Genomic DNA, 12,677 nt, shown 5'->3' on the forward strand with positions numbered 1-12,677 from the left:
TGTTTTGGGTGGAAGGTAGTCATTAACCCTCAGTCCAGTTTGCATGAAAAATGGAGGTAGTTAATAAAATCCACTCAGGCAGCTTAGTATGAAGCTTAGAGTAGTCGAATACTTGAAAAAAATTAGGATCAGAAAGCTTGGGCATAGATTTGTGCATGTGAGTGCATGCGTGCCTGTGTGTGTAGGGGGGGAGGGAGAGAGGGGGAGAGAGAAGGGGCGAGAGAGAGACAGAGATACGGGAAAGGAACAAGATGGGCCAGGAAAGATGTTGGTCTGAAGATATTTTTCAAAATTTTTTCCTAAAATCCTTGCCCTAAATTTTTTTTTTCTTCCTCTCTTTATCTTTTTTGAGACAGGGTTTCCCTGTGTAATCCTGGCTGTCCTGGACTTGCTTTGTTGTAGACCAGGCTGGCTTTGAACTCACATGGATCTGCCTGCCTCTGCCTCCCAAGTGTTGGGATTAAAGGCCCACACCACTATGCCTGCCTTTCTCTTTGGTTTTCTTGAGACAGGGTCATATAAAGCCCAGGCTGGCTCAAAGTCCTTATGTATCTGAGGATGACCCGATCCTCTGATGTTTCTATCTCTACACCTGCTGATGCTAGAAGTACAGGCAGGTGCCACATGTTCAGTTTAGACGGTACTTGGGGGTCAAGGACCTTGCACATGCCTAGGTAAGCACTTTACTCACCAAGCTGCCAAAACAAACAAACAAACAAACAAAAACAAAGAGAATTAACTGTTTTTAGTATTTTAATGACCCCATAATGGATGATCCATTAAATTAACTTTTTTGGTATGCATCAATTTTGTTTTTGTAATTATCAGAATGAAGTACGTATAGTTATGCATAAATTAGTGTTCACCTTTCTTAGAATAAAACTCTAAAGTCAGCTTTCTTAGAACAATGTATGAATAACTACAGGGTTTTTGTTGTTGTTGTTGTTTTGTTTTTGTTTTTGTTTTTAAATTTTTTTGAGGCAGGGTTTCTCTATGTAGCTTTGGCTGTCCTGGCTTGCTTTGTAGACCACAGAGATCCACGTGCCTCTGCCTCTGAGTGCTGCAATTACAGGTGTGTGCCACCGTGCCTGGCTTATAACTACAGTTCTTAACATCTGTCACTACATTGCTTCAAAAGTTCCTCATAATAGGAGATTTTTAAAGATGGCATGTTTGATAGTAGTCACAACTTTATGAACCTATGGGATCTGGTGTACTCAATCTAGCTTTTCCACTGGACATAAGGTATTAAGAGAGAAACTTCTGATTGGAATGTGGGGCTTTCCCCTTCTTCATAGAATGCATGCATCCTTTCTTTGTTGTTCTCTTTTTATTCCATTCAGTTATTTTTTTTTCTGACAGAAGAAGCTAGTGAAGTAGGGAAGCTTGATGGGCCTTTCCCCTCTTTGTAGGATATAGAAGACTTAGACCATTATGAGATGAAGGAAGAAGAGCCTATTAATGGGAAGAAGTCAGAGGACGACGGGATTGAAAAAGAAAATTTGGCAATATTGGAGAAAATCAGGAAGACTCAAAGGCAAGACCATTTAAATGTAAGTGTGAGTAAGTAACCAGAACCTGGACTCTTAAATAATTACAGATAATAATTGGGTAATTCATTAAGATAGCAATCTCAGCTGCCCTTTGTTTCCATGCTGGCTGTGGTGATGGGTGCAGTTGTGTTTTGTTGACCTCAGGCTGCTTTTCCTGACTGTTGACAGCCACTTTCTGCCCTGTTCATCTTCACATCTTGAAGCATGCTGCTATCTCTGTGTAATAATCTTGTGATGGTTAGTTTTAATTGTCAACTTGACATAACCTAGAATTAGCCTGGGAAAGAGTCCCTGAGAGATCATCCCCATTGGATTGGCCTCTGGGCATCTCAGTCCACTGAGTGTGACAGCTTTCCTTACGTGGGAGTCTTGGAACTCTAGAGTAGAGAAGACAGAAGCTGAACTGCAAACAAGTGGGTGACCGTGTACTCGGCCGCTTCTCTCTGCTCTTGACTGTGGGTGTGGTATGACTATCTGAAATTTTTCCCTTGACTTCTCCATAGTGATGGACTGTGACCTGGAATTGAAGGCTGAGATAAACTTCATTCTTTCCTTAAGTTGTTTATTTGTCGAGTATTTTTGGGCTTTTGTTTGTTTGTTTGTTTGTTTGTTTGTTTTTGGAGACAGGGTTTCTCTGTGTAGCCTTGACTATCCTGGACTCGCTTTGTAGACCAGGCTGGCCTCAAACTCGCAGCGATCCACCTGCCTCTGCCTCCTGAGTGCTGGGACTAAAGGCGTGCGCCACCACGCCCGGCTTGTTGGATATTTTTATCCCAGCAACAGAAGCCAACCGAGAAGAGCCCCTCCGTTACATGCTGTTGCTGTTGCTGCTTTACTGTTTACTCCCCTACTACTGCTCTGTATGCTCAGAGTCAGCCTCCTACAAAGTATTACTCAGACTCTGTCTCCACAAAATCTGATCTCTGTCTTCTGTGTCCCAACTACTCCAAAAGTAACTTTTCTCTTTGGATTTACTTAGCCCTGACCCTCACACCGACAGGGTCTCACTTTGGAGCTCTGGCTAGCCTGGAACTCTATGTAAACAAGACTGGCCTTCAATTCAGAGATCTTCCTGCCTCTACCTCCTGAATGCTGGGTAAAGGTGTGTAACACCGTGCCAGGTGATTGAAGATGTCTTTTATGAGAAGCATCATAGCAGCATAAGATGCATTGTTAGGGGACAGACGTGCCTGTGTGGATTCAGATTGTTCAAAGTTAAAATGAGGCGGACAGTATATTCTTTTTGGATGACTTGTGAAAAATTAAAATGGGTTGGGGTGTGGGGTGGGGTATTGCCCAGATGAGGGGAGCATGCAGTGGTGGTCTGGTTATCTGATACTACTGATAAGAGCAGCTTATTAACTCCATGAAGTCAGGGCCAGCTGCCTTGTCTTGGGCAAACACAGTGAATGAATTGTAACAAGTAAATTCTTATCCTTCCTTCAGTCATATTTACTATACTAATTGGTGAGCTTTTGTTTTTATTTTTGTTTTGTTTTGTTGCTGTTTTTTGAGACACTGTTTCTCTATGTAACAGTCCTGGCTCACTTGGACTCACTTTGTAGACCAAGCTGGTCTTGAACTCACAGAGATTCACCTGCCTCTGTCCTCCTGAGTGCTGGGATTAAAGGCATGAGCCACCACGCCTGGCAGTTGGTGAGTTTTTTATTGCAGAGAACTTTAAGCCCACATCTTGATTATTGACGTACATTTGTACCACCTGAACTAATACTTTCCTTGCTGTGTCTTATGGTGGACTCCAGTTTGTACGCTTTGCAGTTAGAACAGCTACAGATTATTGAGTACTCTGACATAAGTTGTAAGGCTAAGAACTTTATGTTACCTTCTCATTTAGTCTTGATAGAATCTTCATAGGCATTCTTCATATTTCATAGATGTAAAAGCTAGGACTTAAAACCAGTTCAAGGGCTGTGAGATGGCTCAGTGGTTAAAGTGGTTGCCTCTCAAGCAGCAAGTGTTAGGATTGGTGTTTGTATCTCTAGAACCCACATGAATGCTGGGTGCATGTTGTGTGGTAGGCCAGCCTATATTTCCACAACTCAGAAGGTGGAGAAAGGACCCCCTGGGCAAGCTGGCTAATTAACCTTCAATTAAGAGACCCTACCTCAGTGAATAAGGTGGGAAGCAACCAAGGATGATGATCCACTGCCCACATCAGCTTGGGGCCTGTACATGTATGCGTATACATGTATTCTTGCGCTTACACATGGTGTGCCTACAGGTATGCACACACACCACACATATATACATTTTTTAAACATCCAACTAGTTCACAGTCATATAGCTAGGAAACAGATCTTTGTAAACTTTTTAACCCACAGTAGTACAACCTTTAAACTTTTTGGTTTTTAAGAAATAGTGGTTTATTTTGTGTGCATGCTTGTATGGGGAGATTGTGGGTGTCAGTTCTCTCCTACCATGTGGATCCTGGCGATCATCATACTTGGTAACAGGTGCCTTTACCTGCTAAAGTATCTTGGTCCACAATCTTTAATTTTACATAATGAAAATTTAGTTGCATTCCTCTTCATCTTTAGAGATGTCTTAGTGCTGTGAAGAAAAATCAAGCTGCTGGGTACAGTGGCACATGTCTGTAATCCCAGCACTTGGGGAGGCAGATCTCTGAGTTCAAGGTCAGCTTGGTCTGCAAAGTGAGTGCAGGACACCAGGGCTACACAGAGAAACCTTGTCTCAGAAAAACAAAAGAAAACAAAACACAAACCAAAACAAACAAAAAGCCAAGCTGTGTGAAGACAATGTGTTATTTTCCTAAGATGTAGCTAGACCTTCAGTGTAACTTCTTTTTTTGGTTGTTTGGTTGTTTGGTTTTTGTGTTTTGAGACAGAGTTTCGCTGTATATCCTTGGCTGTCCTGGACTCTCTTTGTAGACCAGGCTGGCCTAGAACTCACAGAGATTTGCCTGCCTCTGCCTCTCAAGTGCTGGGATTAAAGGCGTGTGCCACCACCTCCCGCCGTAATTGCTTATCTTATTAATGGAACGCTGATTCAGTTAATGCTGAAGTGTCATGATGAGGATCTTCTAGAATTTGTAGAGGTTGGGAATAGACTTAACTTATACTTAGTCACAGAGTCCATAGTGTTCTGGATATACTGGGAGGCCTCCACTCATGATATAAACAAGCTAGATATGTCTTGAGTTTTCTGGCTTTCTTGTCACTTCATAATCATTTATTCAATTGTACTTCTTGACTGATATTTTTTCCATTTAAAATTTTTGTTTATTAATTTTTAGTTTATTTATTCACTTTACAGCCTGGCTATAGCCCCCTCCTCCTTTCCTCCCAGTCCCACCCTCCCTTTCCCTTCCCTCTCCTCTCTTTCTCAGAAAAGGGGAGCCCCCCTCCCTCCCACCCCAGCTCATCACCTTCTTGAATTCTTAATGCTGAGCCATGCTCGTCTTTGTAACGTCACTGTCAAGTTTTACATCAGGCTTTGATGCTTCAAACCTTTAATCATTGTTTCAGGGTGCAGTGTCTGGGTCGGTGCAAGCATCAGACAGACTCATGAAGGAGCTCAGGGATGTCTACAGGTCACAGAGCTACAAGGCAGGTGAGGCCCTCACTCTGCTGGCCGAGTGCTTCTTTGCATGTAGTGTTGTGTCTCTCTCTCTTTTTTTTTTTTTTTTTGCTTTCCTTTTGAGGCCTGTCTTTGAACTTACTTTTTCTGTTTGCTCATGATGGAATTAGACATGTGTGCCACCACACCCAGAATAGACAGTGTCATTTCCTGTAATACAAGTAGACAGAATTGGGTTTTGTTTGTTTTTTGAGACAGAGTTCAATTGTGTAGCCCTGGCTGTCCTAGACTAATTTTGTAGAACAGGCTAGCCTTGAACACACAGAGATCCACCTACCTCTGCCTGGTGAGTTTATCTTTTTCTTTTTTAAATTAAAAAACAAACAAACCAAAACATCGCTGGACATGGTGGCGCACACCTTTAATCCCAGCACTTGGGGAGGCAGAGGCAGGCTGATCTCTGTGTGTTGAAGGCCAGCCTGGTCTACAAAGTTAGTCTAGGATAGCCAGTGCTGTTATACAGAGAAACTCTGTCTCAAAAAACCAAAAATCAAAACCCAAAACCAAACAAATCCAAAATCTCATCATAATTATAATTATACATACATTTGTACATAATTATACATACATATAACTCATGATTTTTATTTTCTGGCAAAAGCATGAGTAATACTACTTTTTAAAATATAATTTACATTAATGTACTTTATTGTACAAGGAAAACTTATTGAATAATAAGTTCATAGTTTTCTTACTTTGAAACAAAACTTACCATAGGGGTATGGTGTTCTTTTCAAAATGGATGGATTTCATTCATCTCATAATTCCATGAAAAAAATATTCTTTTTTAGGGCTGTAGCTATATCTCATTGGTAGAACACTTGCCAAGTGGACATGAGGCCTTGGGATTCAATTCTCAGTATGAGGAATTAAAAAAAAAAGTTTTTTCTTATCTAGTAAAATTTGAGTATTATAGAGCCTGTGGGTGGAAAATTATTGCTGCAGTATTAATAAACAGGAAAAATCAGTTTAGGAATTATTGATCCGATTATTTTGGATTCACTAAAAAAATTAGTGTAGAGTTGTTTAAAAGATTGCTATAAGGGCTAGAGAGTGGTTAAGAGCACTTTGTGCTTTTGGAGAGGACCCCAGTTCTGTTCCCGTACTCATGCCAGATGCTCTCTACACAGGCAAGCACACAGTGGTACACACTGACAGACACATATGTAAAATAAAATATATAATAAAAAATTATATGTATCCTCTAAAAAGAGTGACAATAGAAAAAAAAAGACATAAAGGTGAAAATTAAAGTAGTATATATAGGATTCCATTTTCTTAGAAGTGTCTGTATCCATAGAACTATTATTTGCATAATGTGTGTTTTTCGGAGAAGATGAGTACTAAGCAGCTTTTAATTGATGAAAGTATTTTTAGGTTTATAGCTGTAATTATTTTAATAATGAAATGTTGCTGTTATTGGCTACTTAGTATATTTAGTATATACATGTACCTGCACCAGAGTAATACATAATCAAGTGAAGAGTAGCCAGTGTGCTTATGTCTCCACAGGGATTTATTCAGTGGAACTAATAAATGACAGCTTATACGACTGGCATGTCAAACTACACAAGTAAGTACCTTTTATGAACCTATTCTTTACAAGGAAATGTTGGTTTTTCTTTCCTTTTTTTGACTTATCGTCTTACATATATTTTTTTTTCCTGGTATTTACTAGGATGCTAGTACTCTGTGATTGTGACAATTTACAAACAAAATATATTTAACGTGAAACTGATACTGTTTATATTTGAAGTAGGAAGATTTAGGCAGTATATATAGAAGAGATATAGAAAAAAATGTTTTGTTTTGTTTTTTGCAGTGATTTACTTTTCTTAGTTTTATTTGTGGTAAATTTCTTTCCTTAAACTTCTAGGTTAAAAATATAATTTTAGGAAAGCGTGTCATCAAAAAGGTTTTGAGTTGTTTGAAAAATGCTGTGTATTCAACTGTTGCTCTTTGGCATGACTGTCAATTTCAAATTCCCTTTGTTCCCACGGAGCTAGAGCCCGTAGTGATCCTTTTTTTCCCTGGAACTGTGGAGCACTTTAGACCTTCTGTTTGGAACTTATCCTGCCTGGGACTCTGTGGTCCCTTTTGGACTCGCTCAGTTGGAGTTTAGTAGGAAAGGTCTTTCTAACTGTGTTTGAACTGGCTTTTTTGTTTTGTTATTCTTAGGGTTGACTCTGATAGTCCTTTGCACAGTGATCTTCAGATCTTAAAAGAAAAAGAAGGCATAGAATATATTTTGCTTAACTTCTCTTTTAAGGTAAGAACACTGTAATGGGATCCATGGTCTTCTAATGGGAGTGTGCAAGTGGCTCAGCTGCCTTGGAGAACAATTTGGGATGATTTGGTAAAGTAGAAGATATTCATACCTTGGCTGTCCTGGAACTTGCTATCTTAACTCACAGAGTTCTGCCTGCCTTTAACTCCTGAATGCTGGGATTAAATGTTTACACTGGGCCTGGCTAGTCGAGGAGTTGTTGAGGAGTCTACTCCGCAGGAGATGAGTGCTTAGACACAGCTGGAAGTGCACAAGGATTTGCAGAGCAGCATTGTTTGTCATAACCCCAAACCAGAAATAACCCAGTTACAGTAAGATGAAAAATGAGATATTCATAAGATAGATATATTTGACAAGATAGGTCAGTGTTAAGTAGAAGAAACTAGAATTCTAGCTGTTTCATTTAGTTCTATTTATATAGAGTTCAACAATTTGTAAAACTACTATTGTATAGGGCGTGCATTGTCAGTCCAGGTAAATAAAAATTGGTCCTTTAAATGAAACATTCTTAGGTATGCCACAAAACATACATGTTTCTGTTGTGCCAAAATTCCATGTGTCAGGGGACCCAGGTAAAATTAGGAAAAACATTTCTAGGAAGGCTTTAGGTAAGCAATAGTGAAGGAAGAAAGCTCAGGAACACTGAAGTTGGGGTTCATACTTGGGCATACAAAGTTTCCCTGTATATTTATGTTGCATTCTGAGTTTGTAGTATAGTTAGTAATTTTGGAGATGTTAGCAATAAAAGTTCAATAATAGGTAAAATGTTAGTGATTTAATGTATATGTTAATGATTGAAAAATAACTAGATTGAAGTGATTTAAGGATTTATGTTGAAGTGATTCAGGGTTTCTCTTTGCCCTGTTCTGTATCGCAGAGGAGGATTGGTGCAGCGGTTGTCGTGGAATTACAGTCCTGTCCACATTAGTTTACTTAAGTGACTTTGAACCCTCTCATGCTATTGAAGGCCTTGCAGCTCTTCTTGGGGATAAGGGAGGTGGCTTTTGGACTTTGGAGAACATACTGAAAAGCCTACAGTCTCTGGGATCTGCCCTTTGTGTTATAAACCTGCAATTGGGGGTTTTATCTGAGGGCATAGTTGGTCTGTTCAGCTTCTTGGTTTCAGACAGTTAGCACCCCTTTCTCAGCACTGGTTGATAATACACAGTCAAACTCTGGAGACTAGGTGGAGGCCTTTACTTTAATCTCAGCTAGAAATGATACAGAGCTCATGTGTGGCCTTGGTGGTCTGGGTGACACAGGTGGATTTAAGATGTTTTAAGGAAGAAAACAAAGACATTAAAGAATATTTTTTTGATACTTAGAACTTGTAGAAATCTTTATTAGTTGTATCTCAGGACACAGTTTGTAGAAAAGTCAGCTCTGAAATAGAATTACTTTCTGAAATTAAGGTAGTTCTCAATCAAAAGGGGTTTTATTGTTACTCATTTGGGATCATGCACTTAAAGATCTATTTTAATAATAGTTTTGCTCTTCCAAGCTTGTGTCCATGCTTTAATTATACTCTTAAATTATAGATAAATTTAAAAGATTAAACTGTCATTAAGTTGGCATCTTGTATGGGCAGGTATCTTCTTTTTCTAACTTGAAGAAATCTAAGGTGACCCACTTTAGCCACTAGAAATGTGCCTCCTCTGCCAGGAAGTTTGAGTTTTCATAATTTTTATGTTTCTAGGAATTATGTGAGCAGGCAGTGGTGAGTTACAGAAAGTATGCTCATTGTTTTTCTACTTTTTGTTTTCTTGGAAATAATTGGATGAAGCATATCTGTTCCTATCCTGCCTCAAAATGAGTTTTTAAAAAAATTTTAAAGCATTACTTCATGTTGTTTGAACATAACAATTGTACATAATTTCTCTGGGACTCACTTGGCCTGTCGTCATCAGGAGCAGGAAGCCGTTTCCCCATCCAGCTGCTGTAGCTTTCCTGACCTGGCCACCAGGGCACTGGTGTCTAATACTCTGGGCTGCTTCACCTACTGTCTACATGATATCAGACGACTCTCCACCTTTTTAGGGCTAGAGAGGGCGTAGAGTCTCTGACTATCCTAGAATCCCCCAATTTGTCTAGACTAGCTGGCCAGTGAGCTCAGTGCCGGGACACAGGCTGGAACTCAGGGTTTCGTGCACAGTCATCTCCTCAGCAGCAGCTCTCTCTGAAGCAGCTTCCCCATTGTATTGACTGTTACTACTGTTACTGGGTTTAAATCTGCCGCATTATAGGTGGTTTTCTACTTGTCTTTCTTGTGTTGTATCCCCTGCTGAGTTCCTTAGGCCTCTCATTTCCCACCTTATAGCTTAGCGGTTATGTTCTCTTACTTATCCTGTATATATCCTTGAATTGTCAAATCCTGTATTTATTTTCTGCCCTCGAAATCTCAGTCTTTGAGCAGTGGTTCTCAACCTCCCTAGTGCTGCAACACTTTAATACAATTCTCATGAGGTCACCCCCAACCGTAAAATGATTTTCATTGCTGCTTCATAACTGTAATGTTGCAACTGTAGGAATCAATGTAAATATCTGATGTGCAGGATCTCTGATATGTGATCCCAAAGGTCACCTTGACCCATCGATTCAGAACCACTGCCGTAGACGGTTTGAGTTCATGTTCTCAATACATGCCGGATTCCGGAATGTTCATACTCTCTATTCTCCCAGGTTATATCTAGCATAATCTTTTTTTAATTCTGCCTACAAATATTTTTGATTCTTTTTAGTGTGGCTTTGCAGGTGGAAAAACACCTGGTTTTATTTCTTTTTATTTGAGACAAGGTCTTGTTATGAAGACTGGTCTCAAACTTGTTTCCCTCTTGTTATTTTCTGCATTTCCCACCTCTTTGACCTTCTTTGGTCTTTCCTAACTTCATTTTGGGTGTATGCCATGGATCTCCCTATTTACGGAATCTCTTTTCTACAGTTTGTTGGCATACTCTCAGTCACCCATTAGGTTATTAGTTCTTGCCGCTGTGGCTCCAGAGTCCAGACTCTCTATGGGCTCTTTTGTAACGATGCACTGTTCTGCTGCAGTTTGGTTTTATCTTCTCTTCCTTCCAGACGCTCATCAGCTACTCTGATGTGTGCCTGCTGTCTCTGGGTTTGCTGCTCTGCTTCTGTTTGCTCATTGTGTTGTCCTTATATCTGAGTCTTACTAATGATAGGCATTGTATGTGAAAGATTGCAGGGGGGTTTGTAGTGTCACATTTTTCCCCAGAAGGGAGTTACCATTTGCCCTGCCAGGGCCACAGGCAGTGGGGATAGCTGGAGAGTCAGTGGTGGAGAGAGCTGAGAGCCAGACTTGACTCCCTGCGAGGGCTGTTGGCTGTTAGTCTCCTCAGGGCCCAGCCTGACATGTAGAAGGCCTCTCTTTCGTGTGCTGCGGTTCCAGCTTTTGCCTTTCTGGCTGTGAATCTGCAGTCTGCTGTTTGCTAGCCTCTTCCTCTTCTGTAATGGGAAGTAAAGGCCTCTTTCTCCCAGGCCTGCCCATAGCTGTGCTGCTTAGTGTACCATGTGGGTTACTGCAGCTCTGCTCTGTTCTTTTCTGACCTGAGTTTCATATTTGATAATTTTGTTGTTGTTTGTTTCTCATCTTTCCTATGGTACTAATGGCTTTCATATTACTAGGTAATAAGAGGATACATTTATTGATTATTTGAAAACCTTCTAAATAACTCAAAACTTAAAATGATGTTCTTAAAATTGATTAAACTTAACTTCTCTAGGATAATTTTCCATTTGATCCTCCATTTGTTCGAGTGGTGTTGCCTGTTCTCTCAGGAGGGTAAGTGTATGTACTTACTTTTTTGGGGTTAGTATGTGTCAGAGTCTTTTGCAGAACTAACTAGGCCATAGGAGGTCAGGATTGCTGAACTTCTGCCAGAAGATTCTGTGTCAAATAGTTTGAGAGGGCCCGAGAGCTTACATTTTTAAGAAGTTCTCAAATTAAACTGATAGCACTGGTTTGGGGTCCACATTCAGAACCACTGGTACAACTTATTTATAAATGGACATCTTAATGGAGTTTGTTTATAGATACTGACCCTTAAAAAATGGGTTTTAGCTGAGTGTGCCTGCCTGCAATCTTAATCTGTCAGAAACTGACAAAGTATTGTGCGTTCCAGCCCAGCTTTGGCTATTCGTGGGTCTGAGCCTGCCAGAGAGAGCGAGAGATCTAGCCAGCCATCCAGTCTGTCTAGGTCTGGTGTTAGGTAATATAGTCAATCCATAAACCATGCTTGAGGATTTCAGTAGAGTTACAGTTACTGTGCTTCACAGGCCTGTAGAGACCACAAGCTAAGAGAGCATAGAACAAAGGTGTGTAGAATTGTGAGGTTTCATTTAGTTACCTTTAAACATTCTCTTCATGCTTCCAGATGAGGCAGTGAAGGTAATTTTTCTACCGTAAAGCCCCATGGCTGTTTTTGGAAGGAGAATATTAGGTAACCTAGCCAAATATTTACATACACAAAATAAAGATAGGGTGGAAATATGGTGAATTTTAAACCTTTGTATCTCTTGCTCAGAACACCAGCCCTTCATAGCCAAGTAGAGCAACACTAAACCTTTTCACAGTTGAGCATTGCTGTAACACTACAGATTGTGTAACAAGCCACTTTTTTCTCTTTCCTCTGTAAGTATGTAACTGTGAATATTGGATTTATCTGTCATTAACTGGTATAGGAAAAAGGTAATAACAATCTAAAAATGTTCTAGGAATGGAAGAGGTGGCTCAGTTGGTAAAATGCTTCTGAGAAACTAGAACCCACATTAAAGGGCCTCTGTTGCGTGGCAGGGGCAGCGGCAGTGATCAAAGTGGAGGTAGTGGCTAGATGCTCCAAGCCAAGGAGTCCTGCAGCTTCCCCAAGACTTGCAGGCGTGCTGCCTCCCACCCACCCTGCCCCACCAAGAGCTGTGTCTAGCCCCTGAGCAGCACCACTAAAGCTTCCCTCCTCAGGGCTGTCAGCCCTCCTCCCCCTGGGGAAGGGGGTGTGAAGACAGGAGGTGACAAACTAGGAGCTCATGGCAGCACCACAGTGGGAGAGCTGTCCATGTTGTCCTTTCTGGTCTCAGAATGCCTGCTACCATGAGAGCTGTCTATGATGAAGACAGCCTCTCCCGCTTCAGCCTGCTGCCATCATGGGAGCTGCCCGCGAGGCAGCACCTCCTCTCCAGTCTCTCCCCTACTCATGCTGCAGGGAAAG

At 40.8% G+C, this 12,677-nt stretch overlaps 2 protein-coding genes across 4 annotated transcripts in view; one reads left to right on the forward strand and one right to left on the reverse strand.

Moving 5' to 3' along the window:
- The window catches only part of NRG4 (neuregulin 4), a 211,101-nt gene that overhangs the window by 114,793 nt on the left and 83,631 nt on the right, over positions 1-12,677 (reverse strand). The window lies entirely within an intron of this gene.
- Positions 1-12,677, forward strand: part of UBE2Q2 (ubiquitin conjugating enzyme E2 Q2) — a 57,804-nt gene that overhangs the window by 35,826 nt on the left and 9,301 nt on the right. For all 3 annotated transcript variants that reach the window (XM_084782967.1, XM_084782966.1, XM_084782968.1), the window contains 5 exons: positions 1,413-1,553; positions 5,060-5,144; positions 6,684-6,744; positions 7,350-7,440; positions 11,199-11,257. In XM_084782967.1, the coding sequence (XP_084639093.1) occupies positions 1,413-1,553; positions 5,060-5,144; positions 6,684-6,744; positions 7,350-7,440; positions 11,199-11,257 (437 nt within the window). The remainder of the gene's footprint in view (positions 1-1,412; positions 1,554-5,059; positions 5,145-6,683; positions 6,745-7,349; positions 7,441-11,198; positions 11,258-12,677) is intronic.

The sequence above is a fragment of the Acomys minous genome (genome assembly GCF_964271855.1).
Source record: "Acomys minous genome assembly, chromosome: 5".
Taxonomy (NCBI): domain Eukaryota; kingdom Metazoa; phylum Chordata; class Mammalia; order Rodentia; family Muridae; genus Acomys; species Acomys minous.